Consider the following 27,029-nt stretch of genomic DNA (forward strand, 5'->3'; position numbering starts at 1 on the left):
GGCTTTTGAATTGCACTCTGGGTTGGAAAAGTTTCTGGATGAACTACTTGTAGCTTGGATTTTATAAGAATAATTGTGGGCAAACCTTCAGTAAATTTACAGGGCACTTTCTACTAAAATGCTGCTGTACAGTATAATTGGGAAATGAGTGGATGACTGAATTCTGGAGGAACAGGATGTCTGGGGTGAATAGAAGTAGAGCTGTCTTTGTAGTGGTTAGGAAACAAAATTACCCCCCAAAGTCAGCTTTGCAAAAGCACAGACTGTTTAACATAAACACATTGACCTGTTGAGGTTCTGCATCTTGTAAAGCAACACCGCCTACATCCTTTGTCAATACAGAGGAGAAAATTGAGTTATTCATGTCTGGTCTGCATTAACTTGCAAAGTTAGAGGAATGTGAGCCTCAGAGGTTTGCCCTGTGGGAACTAACATGGAGCCTGCAACTGCTACATGTATTTATTTGATCCCACTGGGCCCCCTTGAATCATTAACAAAATTTGTGGCAGGGTATGAGCTTTGGTGAGTCACTGCTCACTTCTTCAGGTACAGCTAGAATGTATAGTCCATCTGTCCTATACATTAGGAAGTGGAGTGATTGCAGATGCCAAATGACAATAGCAGGTGTGATTGGATTAGGTGTGCTATGCAGAGAGGTAGTAGGTGTGGAGAAATCAGCATTGGTAAGGAGACAGGAAACCTAGGAAGGCATCTTTGCTAAGTAGAAATTGGATGGAGTCCCTTCTGTCAACCCCACCCCCTCCAGTTCCTTTAGCAACCCAAAACCCTCAAAGTGAGTCATGAGGCTGTATTGCCTTCAGTGGAAGCATATTAGATAGCCATTTTGTCTTTTCTCACCCCCCCCCCCCATTCAAGATTAATAATACTCTTCTCTGACTTCCATTGACACTTGCAAATAGTGCAGAATATGAACTACCATCTGTTGAGCACTAAAGAATCTTCATGGCAGTGGCCCATGCAAGGCAAGTTTGTTGCTATTCTATAGCCAAGCAACAGTTGAGGCGATGGGGAGGCTTCAAGGTGGTGGTGGTGGTAGTGGGTTTACAAGACCCACTTAGTGCAAGATAAGGCTTGTTGCAGGGGACAGGTGATCCCAGTGCCTACTCAAGTCAGTAACTTTATCTCCTCATGCCTGTAAGAGGCAATCGTGGAGGTGCAAGAATCATAGCTTCTGCACTTTCCTTTCTTGGTTGCCACCTATGTTGGTTGTCAAGAAGTTCCTGCCCTGTCACCTCCCAGCCACTGTGTGGCAGAAAGTCGTAGCGCACATTGCTAAGTGGGATGCTGTACCCGATTGCAGCTCCGGGACCTTGTAGTAATGGTGCTTTTCAGAGGAGTCTGATCCCCAAAGATGTGGCTTAGTGGTAGAACATCATCTTTGCATGCAGAGGATCTCAGGTTCAGTCCCTGCTATCTTCAGCTAAAAGGACAAGATGGTAGGTAATGTGAAAGACTGTTGCCTGCAGCCCCAGAGAGCCACTTTCAATCAGCAAAGATTCTAGGTCTAATTTAGTAGTGACAGCTTTGTGTTCATGTGTATGTGCATGCACACGTGTGTGTATTGAGTAGACCAAAGCAGACATAACTGTCCAAATAGATTATCCATTGCAGGGCCTATTAAAACTTGCCACTATACTACCTTAAGATTGCTGAAAACATCACATGTAATTGCTGCTTTGTAGCTTAATGCAGGCAAGGAGACAACACAAGGCAGGATTCTTAACATCAGGTTTTATTCTTCTGTGCCTCTTAGAGCCTCTGCTCTGCTTTCTCTGCCCTCTTTCTTCCTCCCCACCCCCTTTTCCCTTCAGGAGAGAGCGACCTAGTCTGATCAGCAGCAGGCTATGGTCTTCCTACTGGGACACACTTCTAAACTTCAGCAATGAAATAACTAACAAAGCAGGTATTAAAACCCAATATATGCTAGGGAAGCCATACTGGATAATACCGAGAAGAGGTTGTCTGGGTATGGAAGAAAAAGGGGGAGGGAGCTGACTGTTGGCTAAGTCTCAGGCACTGCAGGGCTTTTTTTGTAGGAGGAACTCCTTTGCATATTAGGCCACACACCCCTAATGTAGCCAATCCTCCAAGAGCTTAGTGTAGGGCCTACAGTAAGCTCCAGGAGGATTGGCTACATCGGGGTGTGTGGCCTAATATGCAAAGGAGTTCCTCCTACAAAACAAGCCCTGGCAGACAGCATTGAGCTGTAAGGCAGTTCAGGGGGTTGCCTTCCATGGCCATGAAGCTGCTACAAATCCAGATGTGATGATGGTGAGGGATGCCCCTTGCCATGGCTTTAAGACAGGGACCAACAATCAGCTGTAAGGGAGGGGGTGTTGGGGACTGACCTGGCTGCTGCTCTGCCTGCCTCCCTCAGTGCTTCTGCTCGCCCCCCCCCCCTTGGCTCCTGCCCAGAATCATTGAGGGTGTGGTCATATCATACATGTGAAATAACTGTTTGAAAGTGGATTTTGCATTAGAATCCAGTTGGAAAGTGCCTTGAAAGTGGATTGAAAGTGCATTATTTAGTGCAGGGGTGGCTGGTAGCTCTCCAGATGTTTTTTGCCTACAACTCCCATCAGCCCCAGCCATTGGCCATGCTGGCTGGGGCTGATGGGAGTTATAGGCAAAAACATCTGGAGAGCTACCGTTGGCCACCCCTGATGTAGTGTATTTGACCACACCTTAAGACTGTTCCTGCTGGAATTTATTGAGATGACTGGATTTATCCCTGCACTAATCTTTAGAATGACTAATGGGGAACTACACAGCTTGAGGCTGACGATGAAGACATGAAATTGTTAAGGATTCTCTATTCCTTGGCTTCATCATCAATCAAGAAGGAGATTGAGACTGGGAAGGGCAGCCATGAAGGGAGTTAGAAAAGATCTGTAAGTGTAAAGATGTGTCCGGCCATAGTATTCTCCATTACTATGTAAGGGTGTAAAAAGTTGTACAATGAAGAAAGGTGACACAAAGAAAGTTGAAACACTTGAAATGTGGTGTTGGAGGAAAGTTTTATGGATATTGTGGACTCCTGAAGAGATAAGTGGGTTCTAAACAGGAGTGGAATTCTAGCAGTAGTTCATTTGCATATTAGGGCACACACCCCTGATGTAGCCAATCCTCCAAGAGCTTACAAAAAAGAGCCTTGTAAACTCTTGGAGGATTGGCTACATCAGAATGTGGTCTAATATGCAAAGGAGCTCCTGCTAGAATTCCACCCCTGGTTCTAAATCAAATCAAGCCTGAACTCAGCACAGAAGTTAAAATATCCAAACTGAGGCCCTCATCCTTTGGTCACATTATGAAAAGACAAGAGTGTGGAAAAGACAAAAATGCTAGGCAAAGATGAAGGCAACAGGAAAAGAGGAAGAAGATCCAACACGAAATGATGGACTCAATCAATGCCACCTTGGCCCTCAGTTTGCAAGACCTGAGCAAGGCTGTTAATGATAGGACATTTTGGAGGTCATTAATTCATAGGGTCACCGTAGATCGGAAGTGACCTGACAGCATTTAAAACACACCCTTCCATTCCAAGTAGCAATGCATCTTTCCATTCCAAGTGGCCATTCTGAAAGTGGCCATTATGACATTTCCCAGTCTCTGGTGTTTAAGAAATTGAGAATGAATTATCCAAGCATCTCATTCTTCTCTTTTCAGCTTTAATCCCCTTCCTTGGGCCTTTCATTCATTTAGTTGTAGTATTTTCTCGTTAGCCATCTTAGTGGGGGAAGGGAGTTGCTATTGGAAATGAAAGGCAGAACATAGATTTAGTATTGATTCATTACAATAATTATACCCTGCCTTTACCTTGGAACTCAAGGAGGCTTGCAACCCCAGGTTTTAAAACATACTACGTATGATTTAGCCCCACTCACACATAGGATGCTGTCCTGGGTTTGGCTCAGTGCCCTTTTGTCAAGAGGAAATGGCACACATTTCCAGTTCTGCTGTGTTTTAAAAAGACATTGCTCACAGCTACTTTGTGGCTGCTGGGGAAGTGATGTGGGTCCCGGGAACCTGAACTCAACAGCATTGCATTTGTTCTTGCAGTTGAATGCCATTCCTCATCACATTATCTTACTGTTTTAAATTGTTGTAAATTGATGTTTTTAAAGCTAAACCTATGTTAGATTTTATATGTTGCAAGCCGCCCTGAGCCGCTTCGGTGGGAAGGGCGGGATATAAATTGAAATATAAATAAATAAATATAAATTTAACTAAAAAGTCTGATATGCCCATATTTGGGATTGCTGTTCCCTGCTTTCTGTAGTTTACGAACTGAAGAGATGTACTTATCTGGAAACACCACCATGTAAACCTGGGAAAAGTGACCTACTTCTGATTGCCATGCAAATTGTTTTGGGATACAGCCTAACCTGCCTTGTATTCATCTCTCCCTTTAGCGAATATCTGGAAATGCATCAGGCAGAGTTGGATTATCTGTCAGGGTGCCACAAAGACACAAGAAGGAACTCCAGGCTGGTAAGAAGCTTTTTAATTTAGTTGTCATTCCCCCCTCCCCCAACCAACCAACCTCAATGTGTAGCTGTTAGAATCTGAGAACCAAGAGCAGAATCCACTGTTAAATGCATTTACCTCTTCCATGGAAGTCAATTGGAACTTATAATCATACACCCGGGCAGGGGTGGAATTCTAGCTCCTTTGCATATTAGGCCACATACCCCTGATGTAGCCAATCGTCCAAGAGTTTACAAAAAAGAGCCCTATAAATTCTTGGAGGATTGGCTACATCAGGGAGGTGTGGCCTAATATGCAAAGAAGCTCCTGCTAGAATTCCACCTCTGCACCTGGGACCCTTCTGGTGCAACAGCAGGACTTCCATTGTTTAGTAAAAACACTTCCCACTTCCTTGAGCTCATACCCACTGATTTCAGGCCAGTGACCTCCCGTAACGTTTGTGTAGTAGTTTATTATGAGAAGCCCAAAGAGCAGTATTAATCCAGGGTTAACTGGTTTGCAAGCTCTTAATTTCAAAAATCATTTTAAAATGTTACCATGGCATCTAACCCAACACCTGTATGCTTTCTTTGTTCTCATATTCAGTCCCTCCCCATGATTTATGTTCATATACAGCCTTTGGCTGGGTGTTGTGTAGTCTCTGAACATTTGAATTAGTGTAACGGTCAAAACCAAACCCTAGTGCAGCTCTTAATAACACAGAAGGACTCCTTGCACTGTGCACTGATCTACAGGCCCATGATGCTGCATAGACAGCCAGCATGGCAAAGTCTTTAGAATGTTGAACTTTTTAGAATGTCTGATTACAGCTTGGAAAGACCCACTTGGCCATGAAGCACAGTAGATGACCTTGTGTTAGTCACACTCTCTCTAGGCTTGCCCTTCTTCATGGGCTTGTTGTGAGGATAAAGTGGAGGAGAGAACCATATAGGACACCCTGAGCACCTCAGAGGAGGGGTGGGATGAAAATGCAACGTATACATACCCCATGCAAAGTACTAAACTGGATCTCTTTAAAGGCAAGTTTGGGAAAAATCAAGCCAAAGAATTTGACACATAGTCAGATAGTAGTATTGGATTGCTTCCTGTTGCATTAAAACTGCTTTGGCGAGCTACTCTTCCAAGCACAGAAATTCTATATAATACAGAAATATGTTAAATATGCTCATGTACGCTAATTTGGCTTCTTATTGTTGTTTCAGGCTTTCTACTATGATTTGGATAAGGTAAGAAAGTGGCAATGCCGAGTTGATGAACTGAAAGATAGTCACGTTGCTATCTTAAGTAGGGTTGGACCATTCTAAGCCCACCGACTTCACTGGACTTGTATTTATTTATGCCTTTTCTAGTTGAAATGGTATAAATTTCCCATTGAAATTTCCCATCCCCACCTTTCCCATTGAAATGCAAGTTGGATTGCACTGGAGGAGACAACTTAAATCAACAAGACTGGGACATGCAATAAATAATACAATAGAGGTTTAGATTGCAGAAATCTGTAACAGAAATCCAGCTGGAATAAAGCATAAGTATTAACCTGACATGTTAAATGATTTGAGAATGACACAGTGGGATCATACTGCTAGGAACAGACAGTATGTACTAGATCCCATAGTACAGTCCACAGTCCCTGTCCCTTTCCCCAAACATCATTATGAAAAAACCCCACATTTCATTACAGTATTGGCCTATTACCTATGTGCGGTGTTTGTAAGGGCATAACTCTGCTTAGCATGGCATTGTTAAAGATTCCAGCCTTCTCTTCCCCTCTGAACATTTTCCAGTAATTGTTTCCTGAATATTAAAATCAGCTAAGAAGGGCTTTAGCGTTATAATGGACTGTTTTTGTAGAGTGGGATGATCCGGAATTCTGCAACCACAGAAAACTCCTTCTGTATCTGGAATATGTTATGCAATTAGCACGTGTTTGTTGCCTTTGCATGGCATATACTTCCCACAAAGGTATCTAGTAGAATGTGTAATTTTGTATGAAGAACAAGAAACAAAATCTGAGTAGGGCATCAGAAGAGGACTGATGTTGAAGAGAACTTGCTTTGTCATCTTCCTCTGCCTAGCAAAATTTGACAGCAAGTTTTGAGCTTCTTCACTTCTCCTGAGGACTAGAAACATTTCATATGTGATGGCTGAGATTCTGTGGATTCTGTGCTGCCTTACGTGGTCACCAGCGTGATCCTAGCTGTTGACTTTCCAGTTGTCATTGCTAGCTAGTGATTTATACCGCAAATGGAAGAGGTCTAGTCTTTCCCACCATGTGCTACAACATCAAAGCTTGATTTAAATGTGATGTTGGGGAGGCAAAAGAGCTTCCATGTAACTTTACACATGCTGCCCCTCATCTCATTTTAACTAGATGGCCAGGTGAGCTCAGCTACCTCCTGATAAACAGATTGTTGACTCTTGACAGCTCATACCCCTAAAATCATATTGATCTTCAGGACTTTTTTTGAAGCAGGAACCCTTTGCCTATTAGGCCACACACCCCTGATGTAGCCAGTCCTCCAAGAGCTTACAGTAGGTCCTGTAAGATGAGCCCTGTAAGCTCTTGGAGGATTGGCTGCATCAGGGGTGTATGGTCTAATATGCAAAGGAGTTCCTGCTACAAAAAAAAAGCCCTGTTGGTCTCTAAGGAGCTACTGAACTAAAATCTGTACAAAGTAGTTATTGTATGCAGTGCTAGCAGGGCAGCTGATATTGACAGCCAGATGGCATAATGGTTAGAGTGCCAGACTGCGATCTGGGAGACCTGAGTTTGAATCCTCTCCCTCCTTTGGAAGCTTTCTGGGTGACCACTCTTTGTCTGTCAGCCTCACCTGCCTTACAGGGTAGTGGTTGTGAGGATAAAATGGAACAGAACTGTAAGGTACTTGAGCTCCCCTCTGGAGAGAAAAGTAGGGTATAACTATTGAAATAAACAGCCTCTGCCTGGGCTATGGCTCTCTGGTGCACCCACATTTTATGCAGAGCTGCTTTACACAGGTAGCAGTGCAGGTTCAATAAGAATATTGTATGTGTGTGAAGTCATGCAGGTAAGTTCTTTTGCTTAGCCAGCATCCTGCTTAAATCCAGCCTGTGTATAAGAATAAGTGCTGAGTCGTCTCTGGTCTGGTACTATTTACTCCTTCATCAGGTACAGGGAAGGCTTTTAGGCATGCAGAATTGTACCCCCGTTCCCTGTCACCCACTGCTGCTCAGTAATAAATGACAGTGATAAACAGTGTTCACTGTAAGCTGTGTGCTTGAAGGGCCGCTTATTTACATAGGATGCCCTGGTCAGCAGCAATCTGCAGCCACCCAGGGTCTTGCACTGCCCATTGCCCATTTTAGGATTACAGCAGTTATGTTCTGCTCAGGATGTGAACTACTGTGCTCAGGAAAAACAAATAGAGGGAACATCAGAGGCAAGCTGCTAATATAAACATAGCTAGTCGTAGGCATGTTAACATGAGTTCATCAGAGTCTACACATGTGCCTTTAAAAATACCTCTGTAACATGGATGCCAATTTTGCACAGCTGAGAAATGCAAACTTTGAAATGGCATGACTAACACACTTCCCTTGTTTCTCTCTTTCATAAAGCAAATCCGCTCTGTCGAAAGGTACATCAGAAAACTGGAATTTCATATAAGCAAGGTAACGGTTTATATTCTTTGCGCAGGACCTTTATGCTATTTACATCTTAAGAGAGTATTTTTTTTCCACGGTTGGGTGTTTGCTGGGAAATGGCATTTGGGCGCTTTCTGAAAGCCACAGTTGCTTTCTTTGCAGAAGGAGGAGGCCTTTTTTTTCAATGCCTCCATTCAGAACAGTTATTGACTGCAACCCAAGTTCAGCCTGCAGAACCAGTTTTTGTACCTTGCCAGCATATTTGGGAGTTGCTAGACATAGAGGAAAAGGAGGGGAAATGGCCTCAGCACCTGGTTCTCTGGAAGGTGAAAGACAGCAGCAGCTTACCTGCATACAATTGCTCTTGTGCTTGAAGGTTTCAGGAGCACAGAAATAACTTTCGGTATACTGGACTGTATCAGTTTTTATTGATGAACTACATTTTTATCTTGCTGTTCCCTTGAGGAGCTCAAGGTGGCATACGTTGACCTCCCTCCATTTTATTTCCATCAAACCCTGTAGTTAGGCTGAGAGGGTGTGACTGGCCTAATGTCACAGGGCAGGCTGGAAGGCTTGAGCCAGTTTGGTGTAGTGGTTAAGAGCATGGGCTCTAATCTGGGATAACTGGATTTGATTCCCCACTTCTCCACTTCAGCCACAAGTTCTCTCAGAGCTGTTCTCTTAAGAGCACTTCTCTCAGAGTTGTGTCAGCCCCACCTACCTTACAGGGTGTCTGTCGTGGGGAGAGGAAGGGAAGGTGATTGTAAGCCACTCTGAGACTGAGTGAAGGACAGGATATAAATCCAATTCCTTCTCCTCCTCCTCCTCCTCTTCTGCATGGCTTGTCCAAGGCTTTAACCACTACACCAAGCTCTTTATGTTCATGGAAAGTAGGCTAATTTGAGATTATAAAAAAAACACCTGATCATGAGTTGTAGAGGATGATGCTGTATAACAGCAGAATCAGTCTCCTTTAAATGGTGAATATGAATTGTGGCTTCATTAAAAAAAAACAAAAAACAGAGTGGCCAAGCCAAGTGGCCAAGTGGTCAGGTAATCCCTTCCTTGCCCCAAGTTCCTGCTGCTGCTTGAAGTGGTGGCAGGGGCTAAATTAAAAATATTAGAAATTGCGCCGGGGGGGGGGGAGGGGGGATACTGGTGTCATGAGTGTGGTGATGTCACTTCTGCATATAATCCAGAAGTGACAAATGGGTAACTCTAGAAATTGCCTGAAACTGTGGTAAAATCATAGAGCTTCTGGTGATTCCTAGAGCTACCCATTGTTACTTCAGGGTACGACTAGGACATTATATCTTAATACTGCTCCGTACCATGTTCCCACTCTTCTGCTGGTTTCCAGGCTCAGGAACCCTATGCAAAACATGGCTATTTCATTTTAAAAATTTACATTCTACATGGGAAGTGAATTACACAAAGCAAATATCAGCAAAACTGTTTCAACAATGGATTTTTTTTTTTTGCATGTACAAGCGGTAAATGATGCTCCAGGAAAGAATAACGCAAAGGTCTCCTTTCTGTAGAAGACCCTTTCCTGGGTCCCATTCTGCCCAGATGAGGCTAGATACACTTCTAAATGGGTACAGTGTGGCCTGGCTGTCATGACATTCTGCTAAGAATCCCGCAGGGGCAAAGCAGGGCTGTGCCTGAAATTACTGGGTTTACAAGTGCTTAACTCTTTTCTAGAACGGACCAGCATATTAAATGGCGCTTGAAAAATTACTTTCATAGAAAGCCAAGTATAGGTATGTTTGTTTTCCAGAATAACTTATTAGAAAAGAAGCAGTTTTTGTTGGCATGAACTGGGAGTAAGCTTTCATTAAAAGTTTATGGATTTTCTTGGCTTTAAGTGCAGGGCACACTGTGTTAGAAGGCTATATGTTACAATGGTACAGTTGTTCCTTGCTGGCAGCAATGCTCATGATGGTCTTGCATGTATATTGAATTTTATGGTTAACATAACTTCCAAGTAACCCCTCTTTAGGAGTACCACCCCTCTGCAAGAGAAATTGGTCTTTGCTTACGGTGTAGGGAATGGGTGTAGGCAATTTATTAGGATGTTTATCTTTCCACCCAATCAACCAGCCCTCCAGAGAATTCTTGTGAGCTTTAGGGCTGGTTCAGGGTCTTTTCTAGATTCTCTAGGTTCTAGGTTGTGTGTGGAATGCATCAAGTGGACTCTCTAGATGGGTCCCACCACAAAAATGGGGTGGACGCATGGTTTAGGGGCTGTAGCTCAGAGCAATGTTCAATGTCTGGGACCTCCATTTAAAACAATTTTGGACAAGAGAGCTTAAAACTTTGAAGGTCTGTTCAAGTTGGTGTAGACCAGTGGTCCTCAACCTTTCCAGATCTGGGATCCACTGTGACTGGAAGTCACATGGCATCAGAATAATGTGATAGGAAGAAGGGGCACTAGAGTTATGACCTCACTTGTGTCAAGGCTAAGATCCATGTGCAAAAGACCAGAAGAGCTGGAGACTGGAAGCCCTCAGGAGTTGTACCATAGTGAGAAACCAGGGCAAGGATCAGAGTTGCTGTCCTTTTTAATGTGCATGTAAAGAAAGATATGCATTGTGATGCCATCGTTTTCGAAGTAGCTAGTCCTTCCAAAAAGCAATAACAGAAAATGCCCCACAACCTACCTTGACATGTAGTGAAGTCCCCTAATGTAGACAACTTTAGGGTAGAAGGCCCAATAGTCTGACTTCATATAAGTAGGGATGCTAGACTACCTCTCCACTGCCAGCCAGCTGGCTGGTGTGGGGAATTACCCCCCTCCAAAAGGAAGTAATGCCTGCAATTTCTGCAATGTGTCTATGCGACCTGGAAGTGACATGGGGATGTTGGGGGGCAATGCTTTGAGTTTTAGGCAAAAACTCAATGGTAGAAGCTAATTCTACCATAGAGTTTTACTCAAAAACCAGAATGTCGCCTCCCAATTTTCTGTGTCATGCCCACATTGCTGTCACATAGGCACATCATGGAAATGTTGGATGCTACTCCCTGCGCTGGTAAATTCACCTCCCCTTCCCCCACTGGCTGCTCGGAAGAACCTGGCACTCCTAGGTATAAGCCAGCTTTACATGATAAAGCATATATGCACATAGGCTTTGATTCACAATAAACGTTCTGTGTCATTGAGGTTTGTGGTTTGAGTCTCACCACCATAATCAGATTGGGCCAGCTTTCCCACATAGATTGCAACCATATTTTGACAATTTTTACTGCAGAAAACACTGCCGGTGATCTCTGTTGTAATCATAACAGGTAGTGCTATCCTATCAGAAGTGGGTTTTTCATATGGGCGGCTGTATTGATTTGGTGCACAAGAAACTGATATCTCCCCCCACCCTCAATTCTCATCCATTGTAAATGGACGTAATCCAACTAAAGTTAAGTACTTTTAAACCCCACTGGTTAATATGTACCCTTTTTTGTTGTTGTTCAGTTGCATAGTTGAGTCCGACTCTTTGCGACCCCATGGACAAAGTCACGCCAGGCCCTCCTGTCTTCCACCATCCTCCAAAGTCTGCTCAAATTCGTGTTTCTTACATCAGTAACACTGTCCAGCCATCTCATCTTTTGCCGTCCCCTTCTTCTTGTGCCTTCTGTCTTTCCTAGCATCAGGATCTTCTCCAGGGAGTGCTCCCTTCTCATTTGGTGGCCAAAGTATTTGAGCTTCAGCATCTGACCTTCCAGTGAACAGTCTGGGTTGATTTCCCTTAGGATTGACTGATTTGATCTTCTTGCAGTCCAAGGGACTCTCAAGAGTCTTCTCCAGCACCACATCTCAGCACCACACCCTGCTCTACTGTTAATGTTGTGACCTTCTGGATTGGATCCAACCAGATTTTCTGCAGGTTGAAGAAAGAAGGAAGGGACTGCTTTGACCAACAAGTAGTTATTGTTCCTACTTGTACAAAAGCCATTTGGAGCAAGTTCTGTTGTAAGGAGGGGGACTGGATAAGATTGAGTGAAAAAACTGGATCTGACCCACTGACATTCTCAGAAAATTTAGATCTGACACAAAGAAACTGGAATTCATTAACTGCTGTGAAGGTTATATGTACAGTGCTTTAAATATCAAGATGTTATACAGTTGCTGTTATAATGAACAATAAGCTGATATGCTTCTATGATGGTATAGAACTAAGGGTGTGCTTAATTATGGCAGTGGGATTTGGTCAGAATTATTACTGTCCCTGTATCTGAAAGCTCATATCTTGAATAAACTTTTGTTGGTCTTAAGGGTGCCACTGGACTCATGTCTTTTCTATCCATTTAAGGTAGAAGAACTATATGAAGCCTACAGCATCCAGTGCAAACTACGAGATGGTGCTTCGAATATGAAACTTGCTTTTTCCTTGTTCCCTTCCACGAAAGCATCCAGGGAGAGCCTAGTGGAACTTTATAAGAACCTCCAAGAATGTACAGAGGTAGGACTGCTTTTGCCTGTGATGAAGCCATGACTGTGAAAAATACTGCATTAACATGGCATTAGCTGATATTATATACCTCTGTGGGATCTGCAAGATTCCAGTCCACTAGCATCAGGAACCCAGGTAGAATCTGCTAGTCCAGTAGCATTTTTGTTCTGCAAGATTTTCAGGTCCCTTTGTAAGGGCTTTGACCTTTGGAAGCTCCTGCCCTGAAAAATCTTAATGGTCTCTTAAGGTGCTACAGGACTTGAATCTACCTGTTCTACTACAGCTCAATATGGCTACCCTCTGAAACAACCTTGTGAAATCTCTTTGCTGGATAAATATTCAATTCATAATTGGCTTTCAATAGTAATAGGTTTAGGTTTTATTAAATTTATACCCCGCCCTCCCCTCCGAAGCAGGCTCAGGGCGGCTTACAACAATCATCATAAAACAGTGCACCATCATAATAAAATCAATTAAATTTAAAACATTTTTAAAACAGTTGTTGCTAATTCTGATATTATTCAAGTTTGAGGACGTCAGTATTCCCTGGATTCCTCCCGCTGTTACAAGTCTCAAAGTCAGCCAAAAGCAAGCCAGAAGACTATGGTCTTACAGGCCTTGTGGAATTGGGCGAGGTCCTGCAAGGCTCTAACCTCCTCCGGCAGCTGATTCCACCAGCAAAAAAGGTAAAGGTAGTCCCCTGTACAAGCACCAGTCGTTTCTGACTCTGGGGTGACGTTGCATCACGACATTTTCGCGGCAGACTTTTTACGGGGTGGTTTGCCATAGCCTTCCCCAGTCATCTACACTTTCCCCCCAGCAAGCTGGGTACTTATTTTACCAACCTCGGAAGAATGGAAGGCTGAGTCAACCTTGAGCCAGCTACTTGAACTCAGCTTCCGCTAGGATCAAACTCAAGTCGTGAGCAGAGAGTTGGACTGCAGTACTGCAGCTTTACCATTCTGCGCCATGGGGCTTTTCCAGTAGTAATTCTTCCACCAGTAGGGTGCTGCTAATAATGAATGTATGCTTACATCACTTGCATTAGTTTGCTGCAGAAGGATTTGCAGTATGTTCTTACTGATCTGAGGAGAGATACCCTTTGGTATTCTAAAACTATGACTTTTGAAAGGTTTTATAATACCAATTTATCTTTATTCATAGAATAGTGAGAAATGTTAAGATTCTCCTGGTCTTTCTCTCCCCTCCGTGGTTCAGAACTATAGTTTCCAGAGCTTCCAAGATGAGGAAATAACTATTAAAGCTACTTTGAGTATGTGCTATGGATAGATTTCTAGAACTTGGGATCCTTCCCAAATCCTGTCTGCCCTAAACCCTTTTCACTCTGCATTTGTGGATGTAGAGGTCCTCTTGATAGTGATGTTCCTATTTTGTTTGAATGAAGCACTGTTTGTATTTTTAACCTCATTTCATATAGTATGTGCTGAAGACAGCCTTATTTCATATAAGATAAGGTAGTCCCCTGTGCAAGCACCAGCTTTTTACAAATCTGGGGTGACGTCGCATCATGGCATTTTCACTGCAGACTCTTTTACGGGGTGGTTTGCCATTGCCTTCCCCATCATTTCATATAGTATGTGCCTTATTTCGATGAAACAGGAACCTCACATATTAGGGATATTGTAAGTAGCTCACACTCTTGGTGCATGTGTTTGGATGTGTCTCATAAATAACAATTGAAAAAGGCTTGGAGCTTACACAATGGAAGCATTTCTGTAACTCTTAGGAAGAATGGCAAAAGAATTTGATGAAGTTAACTTGTGTGTGTGTGTGTAAGGTTGCTTTTTTCCTCTTAGATTACTTAAACATAAAGGAGCTGTTAACAAAGTTCCTTTACTACTTCCAGAAGAGGGAGTGTCCTCCCAAGCATGTTCTAGATCAGGAGTGTCCAGTTTTTTTCAACAGCAGGCCACATTATTAGAATTCCATGTATGTGGGAATTCTGCTGGCTGCATGAATTTTTTGATCGATAATAGTAGGCAAAGTATATAGCCTGCCACCTGTACAAAAAATAAGGGTTTCCTAGCAGCAATACAAAAACAGCCTCAAAAACAGTTTAATCAACTGTTATTCATACAAAAGAGCACAGTTACAGCCCTTGTGCTAGGTGTTGATCAGTTTTGTCAGATAGATTTTTCTTTTTGCCATTAAATCACAGCTGACTTCTGGCGAACCCACAGGGTTTCCAAGGCAGGAGACATTCAGTGGTGGTTTGCCATTGTCTGCCACTGCATCATGAGCCTGGTATTCCTTGGAGGTCTCCCATCCAAATACTGTTAGAGACAATTTGTATGCCTCCCCTGGCCCCTCCAGGAGATGCAAAGAAAAAGCTGTCAGTCGGGAGTCTCCTTTGAAGTATACAACTTTATTGATATCAAGAAAGAGGGGAGTCGCTTTTCAACGAGCTCCCTGATTAGTTCCATACATGCCATTTTATCCTTTACTCCCGGCCGATGAGTCCCTCCTCCTTTCCCCATAGGCTGAGGTACTTAGAGGGTACAGGCTACCCGGCACGCCTACTTCACCCCCTCCTTGACATGTACCCCTCCCGTTACATACATTGCATGTGCATTTAAATTTACTTTTCCCCGAGGTGGGGTGTGTCAGTTAATATTCATTACTTGATTACGCCTGCGTACTTGCTGCTGATTAATTTCTATTGCTGATTAATCTCTATTATTAATCTTACTGTTGCCATGGCTTGTTCAGCCGTGTTATTTCTTTTCGGTTTCTGCGTTTTAACAATGGCTACTACCCCTGTGCTATGGTTACTAAATGTTTGTACCCGGTTCTGCTCCTTGCACCTTAACAATCACTAAGACATTACATTTGGTTCCTCCTGTTTCAGCTCATTTCATTATTTCACTCCTCTCAATCCCTACTCTTTTATTTTCACCTGAGCTGAAACATTCTCAAACTTTGCAACCATCAGCTGAGCTTGCCCTTTCTTGGTATGCTTCTTTATTGCTGACTGGCAAGCACTGCTACACACCGGCAAGCAGTGGAGACAACAACAACAGATGATGCTGATTACCACTATGATCATACCGATCTGCAATATGCTCTTGAGCCACCCCCAGTCTGGTAACCAGGAGGTAAGCCAGTTCCAGGGACTTTGTATTCCTTCATAGTTTTCCTTTGAAGTAGTTTGCATTTCTTGTAAGTGCATTTCTATGCTTTTGTTTAAATCATGAAACTGCACATGACATTGTGTTCCTATCACCTTACAGAATCCTCCTTGCTGTGCTAACAAATAGTCTAGGGCCATCCGATGTTGTAGCTGGATTTGACTTAATTCTTCTATCTCAGTTTGCAATTCTCTGATGACCTTCCCTGTTGCATTCACCGTTTTCTCTAGTCTACAGGTCGGACCTATTATGCTTTTACGATTTTCTTGTGCCACTATTCCTGGATAGGCTCCTAATGTTAAAAGACCTGTTATTAATCCTCCCCCTATGCGGCTGCCTGCATCATCTGAGAGCTGATGGCCCACAATTACTTCATCTTTGCAATTTCTTCCTAACTGTCCGTCTCTGGGACCGAGGTGATCTTCCCTTTTTACCCGGGAATGCTTGGGCAACACCTGCACCAGGAATGTTAAGAATCCTATCCCAACACATGCCCCTCTCTTGTACCCAGGGTGATAATTAGTGGCCCATTTATCAAAGAAAAACCACAGGTTGGGATCTTTTATTTTCATCCCTGAACATATACTACCTTTACCTGAATAATCAGCCTGGAACATTGGTATGTCAGGAAAAATATCTCCCAAAGTTGTCTTGCCCCACAGGAGAGTTTTGTTCCCCCGTGCATGATTTCCTGGTTTTGACAACCAGAAGTAGTCTGTGCAAGCACTGTAGTTACTCAGCTTGCTCATTCTTTCTTGTGCCTGGTTGAAGCCTGGCACTATAGAGTTCCATACCCCACTATGAATGCAACAGAAACTCAAGCCTGGGGTCAACTTGCTGTATCTAAACCACCTTAATCCGGTTTTTCCTATTTTTGAGGGGGAGACAAACAATATTTCGCGTTCTGATCATTGAGATAATGCTTGTAAGGACCCTACTACTAATGGGGGCTCACTTATTAGTCCAAGTAGCAGACTCAGCGTTGCTACTGATGTGGGACGCTCATAAATTAATCTAGAGCTTTTCCCATGTTGCTGAAACATATAATGAGCGTGGCGGATCCAGATGTTTCCTCCAGTTCCAGGACATTGGACCTTAGAGATCAGTATTATTAACAGAAGTTTTTGTAAAATCAGATACAATCTTCGACATGATAGGGTCCAGCCACCTGTCATTCTGGTAAACCTTAACCTTATATGTGTTACACAATCTCCCTTTTGCAACCTACTCCTACTCCAAAGTTCTAATAATGTATCAAACGATATGAATTATATAAAACAATCTTTTTAGAGTCCATTTAACACTTAGAAAACTTAAATTAAAAGTTATTTGTTTGTGATTTTATGCTACCGTTCAACAATTTTATTTATCAGCCATGTAATTCACTGCTGCTGGAGCCTCTTTCACCATGTGTAATACATCCAGCCACTCTCTGCTGTGCCAACTGCTGTTTACGTTGTTAGTGTCACCTGGCAAGGTTCTAACCACTGCTGAGACAACGGCCTTTCCTTTCCAGTCTTGACTAAAACCCAGTCACCCAGTCCATGTTGGTGTAGGGACAGCGTTCGCATCAGCAAGGCTTTTCTGTTGAAGAAAGAAAACAGCACGGACAGTAGCTGATCCAAATAACACATAATAACTCAGCCAGTTATTCCTGACTGAGGCAAACTTTTTAGCAGCATTTTGATAAATAGAAGTAGGTATATCAAGGTAGAGTAACTGATAGCCTTCCTCTTCAAGGCAGTACAATCCACTTTTATACACCACCACACACACAATATAGGTTTTATTTAAAAATTTCCTAAACACACAAATTTCCTATATCCATCTTGGCTTGAACTCCCTGATACTTCCCTTCATACAACCACTTTAACACTTATTTAATTAATGGCTTGGAGAGCCACTGTTTTTCCTTTTACAGTCTCTTACACAAATTATACCTTAAGTTTAACTAAACTTTATAATGCCACTTTTCCCAAAACCCTGTTATTGTTTCTTCTTTAGCCTTTTTTTTTAACTGCCACATTAGTTAGCTTATTCTCTATAACCTTATCCAAAAATTAAATCTTATACCTGCACACACATAATTAACTGTTCTGTTCCCTTTGCTTCACCAATCCTTAATTCTTCTGATATTAATTTTATCAGGGGTATTGTAAAAAAAATAGTTGGTGGATTTCATCCAGGAATTGTTATGCAGTTGCACCTATTTTTCAATAGTCAAGGTAGCTAGATGGGGAGAAAGAGATGGTGCCATCAGAAAAGTTCAGGAGCTGCTCTCCTGTGAGCTCCTGCTAAATTCAGGATCTGAATTCCCCACCTTTACTGGTTAGCATTTTCATTTTCTTTTTCCCTTCAAAATGTTTAAGAGTTTTATTAACCTAAATAAACTACCCTTTCTCTTTAATAGAGTTTACATTTGAAAACATGAAGTACAGGTTTGGCCAGACCATCCCAAATTAATTATTCCTGCCATTTGTTCCCCCTTGTTCCCTTTATATCGTTGCACCTTTTCTCCTCTACTGCTTGGAAAGAACCAGCACCTCCCTGGAGTAGAGGAACATCCCCCAGATTTGGTTAGCTCCCTGATCTGGAGGTTCTGTAAATTTCACATCATCATGTTTCTCCATTCCTTGTTCTTTAAAAGTCTCCAGATTCCAAACACAAAGTTAGTTCTACATTTTAGAAATCTGGAATCTGTCATAACTAGCATTATTCTGTTTTATTGCTTATAAACTACTATTAAAAGTATCTCTCAACAAAAGTTCTTTCTCTAGGCAGCACACAAGTTTGCCATTCTCACCCCACTGCATCTAGAAGGCTGGAGAGATCTGCCCTGCCCACCCTTGGATTAGAAATCTCTAAATTCACATCCTTAAAACGTTGAGTGTGCTTAAGAGAATGTTATTTCCTCTGGGGGTCCAATTCAAATACCTCACTTTTTATTCCACAACTTCTGATATAATAGTGCATTTTTTAATAGTGCATAATTTTAACCCTACCAATGTTCCTTTTAAGCTGCCGAGTACTGGCAGTTGTGCTCTGGGACTACTTTTACAAAAAGTGTGAGCTGAAGGCTAGAAATCCATGAGCCTGCCCATGCCAACTCATCTTAAAGGGAACATTGGCCCTCACCCTTTTAGGGTTAAAGCATCATGTTCTTTATAACCAATGACATAAACATTGCACTTTCTTCTCCCACTAATTGTGCTTCAACAACTTCCTTGTTTATTTACAGAACATTAATAAAAACCAGGTTTAAAAGCTGTAAATGCTTAAAATTAATTTATCTACAACTGTCCTTTTAATTTATAAAAACTTTTTTAAAAAACCCTCTCATCTTACATTCATTCTGAATACTTAACTCTGCTTTGTTTTAAGGCAAACCTCTGTTCAGCAAGAAAAAAAATCCTTGGAGAAAGAACCTGCCTTCTCCAACTTAGCTACATATTGTATTGTTTCCTAACATTCCAAAAGGAGGGGCTAGGACTTGGAGGATGCCAGTCTCCTGGCAGGAGAAAGGCTCAAAGTTTGGTCTATAAAAGGTTTTGCCAAACAATTTACAAGGAAAGCAACTGAATCTGTTTTAGTTACTCAAAATATGTACACCAAACAAACTCTTAACTCTCATTACCACTTTAAAAGAAAGAAATCCTTCCCAATACTTTCAGCTATTTTAACCTTCTATGCCACAGTTATCCTGCTACACTCCAACCATGAAAGCAAACTTTATTTTAACACTTTACTACTTTCCAAACACTTTAAATCTCTGACTATATAGACAACACTCTCTTTATAATGTATTTCTTTATAATGTTCCAACAACATTTCCAAAATAGTTTACTTATGCAAGACAGAACTTACACTTTTTACTAAGTGTAAAGATATGTCACTTCTTTACAAATACCAAATACTAACAAGAACAAAAGAAGGGAAAAGAAAGGAAAAGGAAAAAATATTCCAACAGAGTGGGGGGGGGGGTTGACCAGTTCTCTCCCCTCTCTGTTTCCCAACACTCATTTCTTTACTACAAGAGGATTATCTGACAAAGATCACCCAATAACCATGTCCAGGTTGAAGTTCCTGGAATACTTTAAGAATGCAGCTGCAATCTAGAGAAATTGCAGGATGTCTCCTGGCTACACCTGGAGACTGGTATCCAGACTTGAACATGAACATATGAAGCTGCCTTATACTGAATCAGACCCTTGGTCCATCAAAGTCAGTATTGTCTACTCAGACTGGCAGTGGCTCTCCAGGGTCTCAAGCTGAGGCTTTTCACACCTATTTGCCTGGACCCTTTTTGGAGATGCCAGGGATTGAACCTGGGACCTTCTGCTTCCAAGCAGATGCTCTACCACTGAGCCACCGTCCCTCCCCAAGAGACTTTAGCCAAGAGAGTTCCCTTTGGTGTGGCCACACTAAAAGCAACCATTTCTTTTTGTTTTTCCCTTTTAAATTTCATCATGCAGACCAGTGATCCTGGTTGAGGCATCCATGCCCCCACGTAACTGGATTCCTCATTTCAAGGCCTCCTTTCATTAATATAAATGTTTAACAGCTGTCTCACTGTTTCATCAAAGCTACCAAAGGGAGGCCAGATAAGTCCCCGCAACTTATACTTTGGCCACACAAAAACAGAGAAGTTCACCATCTTCTCCTTATTCAAACAGTCTAAGACTATCCTTCCAGCTTCTTTAGCATCAGTGCTAAATGACTGTCTGCCTGTATCCGGGGGATTCCCTAAGCCTCCCCAGATCCGTTACCCTCTTTAAACTGAGAACTTCTATTTCCCATTTGCCGCGGTCTTACCTTAACTAGACGGGACGTCCCGATTTCCAAGTTTGTGCGAGCTCGTCTTTCTGGCAGGCCCCTCCTGCCTGGCAGGCCCCTCCTGCCTGGAGCGTCACCGACTGACTGCGATCTACAGTGTCACGGGTCTTGAGCTGTCTCCAATCCCAGCCAACGGAGATCCAATGGGTCGTGAAATACTCACGAGGTGCACCTTCCCAATTGGAGTTCACTGAGTGGGCTGGTGACAGGTCACGTGATCCCGGACGAGCCCCCAATTGTTAGAGACAATTTGTATGCCTCCCCTGGCCCCTCCAGGAGATGCAAAGAAAAAGCTGTCAGTCGGGAGTCTCCTTTGAAGTATACAACTTTATTGATATCAAGAAAGAGGGGAGTCGCTTTTCAACGAGCTCCCTGATTAGTTCCATACATGCCATTTTATCCTTTACTCCCGGCCGATGAGTCCCTCCTCCTTTCCCCATAGGCTGAGGTACTTAGAGGGTACAGGCTACCCGGCACGCCTACTTCACCCCCTCCTTGACATGTACCCCTCCCGTTACATACATTGCATGTGCATTTAAATTTACTTTTCCCCGAGGTGGGGTGTGTCAGTTAATATTCATTACTTGATTACGCCTGCGTACTTGCTGCTGATTAATTTCTATTGCTGATTAATCTCTATTATTAATCTTACTGTTGCCATGGCTTGTTCAGCCGTGTTATTTCTTTTCGGTTTCTGCGTTTTAACAATGGCTACTACCCCTGTGCTATGGTTACTAAATGTTTGTACCCGGTTCTGCTCCTTGCACCTTAACAATCACTAAGACATTACATTTGGTTCCTCCTGTTTCAGCTCATTTCATTATTTCACTCCTCTCAATACTAGCCAGGGTCAACCTTGCTTAACTTCTGAGATCTGCTGAGATCAGGCTAGCCTGAGTTATCCAGGTCAGGGTAATTATAATACTGGTATTTAAGAGACAGAACTGTTCTCAAGAATCGTGGGATGTATTCAGTCAGAGCACATCTCAGTTCTGATCACTGTTCCCTCTAAGCTCAGTAAGTATGAGTTAGCTCACAGTTTTTTAGCCTCTGGATCGCACTTTTTTGTCTTAGCTCAGGAAGAATGGCCCCAGAGCAAGCTAATTTATGCAGTAGCTCACAAGTTTAATGCCATTGGCGCATGAAGCAGAATTTTTGTTCACAAGACTCCAGAGCTTACACGGAGCACTGGTTCTGACCCCAGGTTTATATCACCAGTGGTGGCTCTCAGATGCAATTTCAGCAGTTTCATGAAAGAAAATGTATTTGGTAGATCTAGGTGGACCCAAACATTTCCCAGAGTTTGGCTGCATCTCCAGAAATTTCAGGACAGTTCTGGAATTCATGTGTTCATTTCTGAAATTCCAGGGTTACTGTGTCTTCTTGAAGACAGTTTCAGGAGGGTAGCTGTGTTAGTCTGTAGTAGCAGAATGAAATTTGAGTCCAGTAGCATCTTACAGATTGGCAAAATTTTTCAGGTATAATTTTTTGTGAGTCAAAAACAAAGCTGACCTGGATATAAGGGTGAATGGATCTTCATTCCTGTTTGTACCTGACAGAAGAAGATATTGGATTTATATCCCGCCCTCCACTCCAAAGAGTCTCAGAGCGGCTCACAATCACCTTTACCTTCCTCCCCCACAACAGACACCCTGTGAGGTGGGTGGGGCTGGAGAGGGCTCTCACAGCAGCTGCCCTTTCAAGGACAACCTCTGCCAGAGCTATGGCTGACCCAAGGCCATTCCAGCAGGTGCAAGTGGAGGAGTGGGGAATCAAACCCGGTTCTCCCAGATAAGAGTCCACACACTTAACCACTACACCAAACTGGCTCTCCAGAGTGAGCTTTGACTCAGTGAAAGTTTATATCCTGGAAAATTTTGTTGGTCTTTAAAAGGTGCTTCTGGAGTTGACTTTTGTGTCATCTTGACGGGTATGTTTTACTTTCAGCTCCATCAGTCCGTTTTGAAACTGAGCCATATTGATAAATAAGGCAGATGCTTGCTAGTAATTCTTCATAATGCCCAAGTCTCATGATTTCACTATAGTGCAATTGAACGCAAACAGGCCCATAATCTCTTTTGCTAAAATCTTGAGTGGGCCACACATTCCAGGATCAGGTCTGCTGCATTTGGCTTGTGAACCACATATTGAATATCTACATTGTTGGTCAGAAATCTGCCAGCATTTGCCCTTTCCATGTTTACAGCACAATGGATTGAGTATGTACATAGGTACAGTCAAGTTGCAACCCCAGCAAGTGCCTTTCAAAGCAAGTGAGAAGCAGAGATGGTTTGCCCGTTGCCGCCTTCTGCTGAATCTTCCTTGGTGGTCTCCCTTGCAAGTACCAACCATGCTAGTACCAATCCTGCTTAACTTACAAGACTCGGCTCTGCCATGCCATTCTGTATGACCTGATGAATTGAGTGCTGGTGGCTTATGGTGATAGTGAAACCACCAATGCATACTGGACACATGCCCCAGCATGCTCAATGCCAATACTGCATATTTTTCTTTTAGGATATGTGTCTAATTGAGGGGGCACTTGAAGTACACTTGGGAGAATTTCACTTGAAGATGAAAGGTAAATGGAGCTTTTCCTAGGAAGGTTTGAGTTGAGTGCGGAAGGATGGTTGTTAGGGATGCACTGGAAATGGTAGCCTCAAGAGCACAGGTGGTCGTATCCACCAAGCAAAGTCGCTCAAAGTGATCTAAATTTTGGCTGTTGATAAGATCACTAACTGGCGTACGGTGGTTGTTTTCATATTCCTCCTCTTCTACCTCCGCAGATATTATGGCACATCTTCCCTGTTTCTTGATGGTACAAATATATAAGTGCTCTTGGAAAACAGCTGGGTGGCAACATGATCCCCACTCTCAAACTGTTTGTGGGGCTATCACAGCATCTCTTGGGAGGCTTTGAAACTCCTAGATATCAGAATGCCAGTAGAATATCCCAGTATTTAATAAAACATGAAAACTACTTCTGCTTAGGGATGTTCTCTACTTTGGTGGTTCCAGCTGTCTCTCACATAATAATGTTTACTATTTGTGCTTTGTTCAATGTGCTCAAAGCAGCCTTGAATTATTATATATACAAGTACCAGGTAGGATGAATGGCTTGCTAGAGGCCACTAAATGTAAGCCAGACTATCCATGGAATACCATGCAACATTCCAGCTCTTAATTGAAACAAAGCAAAACAAAACAGATGTTGAAGGCTCCAAATAGGAATAGAGGAAGATCCAATGGAGAAGGGGGTCCTAATGACATCCTGTGCCAGCTTTTTTTCCCCCCTTTCAAAATTGCTCCAGGTGCTTATTTTGTGCAGAGGGGGAAAAATAAGGGCCCCCTCCTGGATATCATAATGCCAGTAGAATATCCCAGTGGTGGTGGTGGTAACCCCAGGCTGGTTATTTTTTAAAAATAAAGCAGGCGGGAGAAGGGGAACCTGCCCCAAGCCCATATATCTTTTCCTCTTTTGTGTATGTAGGTATACTTTGCAATTTTCAGATTACAAAAACTGAAACCTGACAAATACCATAAAAACTAGCTCATTAAAACTACAACCCTGCATTAAAAATGTCCTCTCAAATGACTCTGTTTTGGCATTCTGGGGCATTGATGGCAGTGTGGAGGCCACAACAGAGAATGTTCAGGGAAGGGCAGCTGTTGACCTAACTCATGTGCAGGGCAGTGCCTTCAGAAGGCTTTGCTGAGATGAGAAGAGCAAAGCTGTCACAATGGAAAGAAGGAAAGCTGATCTGGGAGGCAATATTGAGAAGAGCAATGGCAAGAGAAGTGTTAGGCATCCCTGCCCCTCCCTCTTCCTCTTTAAAAAAAAAGGGGTAGCATTCCATGAAACTCCAGGCATAATGATGATTGTCCCTGAGGTTATGGCAAAAGTAAAATTTGAACCCAGATTCACAACTCCGTGTTTTGGCCACCACGCTGTGCCAGCTCTTCAGAAACTGTCTCCTGGAGGTGAGTAACTTGCCTGTGTGCTGAAGCACTCTTTACTGAAGAAAGATTATTGGAAAAGCCTTGCTACTTCCCAGGCTTGGCTATAACGGCTAAACTAGATATCTGCTTTTTAAAAGAGTTGGTCTGCATGGAATAGTTGTGTCAGGATCTGCTGGAGCTGGGTCGGATTCCAGAGTTGCCTCGCTCTCTAGGATTGCTTTTTGTTAGGCAAGTGCCCCAAGGCAGAGCAAGAGGAGGAGGTTTCCTTTTACCCAGTCTCCCCACACTGCTTTGACAAGTGCCTGTTCCCACTTTCCAGGGAATGAATCTGGCTCTTCCTGGCAGGCTGTTTCTGGGCATGCCTTTTAATACTTCCCCAAGGGAGGGCCAACTCTGGGCTCAGCCAATCCTCTCTCTCCCCAACCCAGGCCTGAAGAGTGACAGGCAGCTAGGCCAATGGATACTTGGCTAGGTTTAGTGAGCTCCTGGCCCACCCCCCACCCTCAAAGCTCCCCTGGATCTCAGTGCCAGGGTCCTCTGGTAGACATTGGGCTGGCTTGGCTTCTGCTACTGAGTGTGGCGTTGAGAGCTGGCTGGGCTCTGGCCCATATCTAGGATTTTTTTCTCCTTGAGAGGGCACTAATTTGTTTAACAAATCATAAACAAGAGGAGAGGAGGGTCAAGGGACCAGGAGAGGGTGTGTGTGGCAGATTTGGGAGGGGGCACTGCCCCATAGCCTCTGCCTAGTTACAGCTGTGGCTGGACTTCTTCAAGCTGACTGGCTCCCAAGTAGATTCAGTCAATGCCACACTCTGCTGCAACCTGGCAGACAACTCCCCCAGCTTCAAGGCTTGCTGGTGCAGTGCACCTTTGGCCGGGCTTGCAGGCCCCTGGGGTCAGCGCAGTGGTGGTGGTGGTGGTGCTGACTCCAGGCAAGTTATTTTTAAGAAGTAAAGCAGCAGGGAGAAGGGGATCCTGCCCCAAGCCCTTGTCCCATGTGAGAACAGCATGGGGTGCAGGGGAGAGTTGTTTTTGCTCCTCCGTGGACACAGAATACTCCATATGGAGCAGCATAAACAAGGGAAATAATGCCCTCCCTCCAGTGCTGTTTTAGAAAACATCTGGGGGAGAGGCAGGATCCCTTCTTTCTCCTGTGATGGCATTCCAAGCCCAAACGGGCACTGCTTTATTATTTTTTTTAAAAGCCATTCCCCGTAGTTTATATGTGGCCACAGGGAACCCAGACCCGCCTCTCAAAAAATAAAAAGGCAGGCATGTCATTTGGCTCTAAATCTGCTGTATGGGGTTTATTTGAAAGGATGGTAACCAGAACTCTCTCTTCTAAGATCTCCAGCTATTTATGTTAATGGTTTCCTTTCTTGGAGTCTACGAATGTTACAAATTCCTCTTTTGTTTTGTATTGTTTCCAGGGTTGGTGGGTTATGCACGTCTCTGCCCGGGAGACCAATATGAGGTACAGTATGCAGCAGTTCTGTTTCTTCATCTTGCAAAATGCAAATGGGGGATAACTGTGAGAACAGGTTTAGCCTTTAGAATAATGAATGAGGTTTCTGTGCCTCTTATGGGTGGTGACATGGCTGTAACTTACCTGTGTATAACTAGCATGCCAGCTAACCCCACCCACTCACACAGCTAGGAGATGCATCCTTTGGACAGGCCCAATTTGAGAGTTATCAAATGTAACTATATATTCTGGACTGAATTAAGTTCTATGCTAAATAAGCTCTAGAGACTCAGTTCAGTCCCTGCTGGAATGTAATTATTCTGTTATTCAGCAGAGGTTGCAGCTCATCTGTGGAGCATCTGATTTGCAGGCATAAGGTCCCAGGTTCAATCCCCAGCACCTCCAGTTTAAAAGAATAAGGAATTAGGTACCTGCAGAGCCATTACCAGTCAGAGTAGATGATACTGACCTGTGTTCCCTCTAAACTGAGTTAGTGTGAACTAGCTCACAGTTTTTTTAGCCTCTGGCTCACATATTTTTGTCTTCGTTCTAGAAAGATGACCCCAAAGCAAACTGATTTATGCAGTAGCTCACAACTTTAATGCTAGTAGCTCATGAAGTAGAATTTTTGTTCACATGACTTCACGGTAACCATGATAGGCAAATGCGCAGATTCAGTATAAGGTAGCTTCCTGTTGACAGAGTGAACTCAACCAGACAGGTAAACAAGGTAACCATCTAAGGCTGAATAGTTTTATTTGCTTCATTTGTACCCTGCCTTTCTCCTCAGTGGGGTCCCAAAGTGACTTTCACCATTCTCCTCCATTTTATCCTCACAAAAACTTGTGAGGGAGATTAGACTGAGATGGTGTGCCTGTCCCAAGGTCACCCAGCAAATGTCCGTATTAGCATAGGGATATGAACCTAGCTCAAAACTTTAACCACTGCATTAAGAGCAGTGGCTCTCTGGGCTTCCATCATATTCAACTCCCTGAGCAGACTAAGGCTTGATTCACACATGTGGGGGACTGAGGTGGCAGA

The 27,029-nt window shown here is 43.2% G+C and overlaps 1 protein-coding gene across 2 annotated transcripts in view; it reads left to right on the forward strand.

Moving 5' to 3' along the window:
- RIPOR3 (RIPOR family member 3) overlaps positions 1 to 27,029 on the forward strand; it is a 193,980-nt gene that overhangs the window by 108,714 nt on the left and 58,237 nt on the right. For both annotated transcript variants that reach the window (XM_060230799.1, XM_060230798.1), the window contains exons 4-9: positions 4,434 to 4,512; positions 5,712 to 5,735; positions 8,107 to 8,160; positions 12,441 to 12,590; positions 23,081 to 23,144; positions 25,954 to 25,997. In XM_060230799.1, coding sequence (XP_060086782.1) covers positions 4,434 to 4,512; positions 5,712 to 5,735; positions 8,107 to 8,160; positions 12,441 to 12,590; positions 23,081 to 23,144; positions 25,954 to 25,997 — 415 coding nt within the window. The remainder of the gene's footprint in view (positions 1 to 4,433; positions 4,513 to 5,711; positions 5,736 to 8,106; positions 8,161 to 12,440; positions 12,591 to 23,080; positions 23,145 to 25,953; positions 25,998 to 27,029) is intronic.

Source organism: Heteronotia binoei, chromosome 2 (assembly GCF_032191835.1).
Source record: "Heteronotia binoei isolate CCM8104 ecotype False Entrance Well chromosome 2, APGP_CSIRO_Hbin_v1, whole genome shotgun sequence".
Lineage (NCBI taxonomy): Eukaryota > Metazoa > Chordata > Lepidosauria > Squamata > Gekkonidae > Heteronotia > Heteronotia binoei.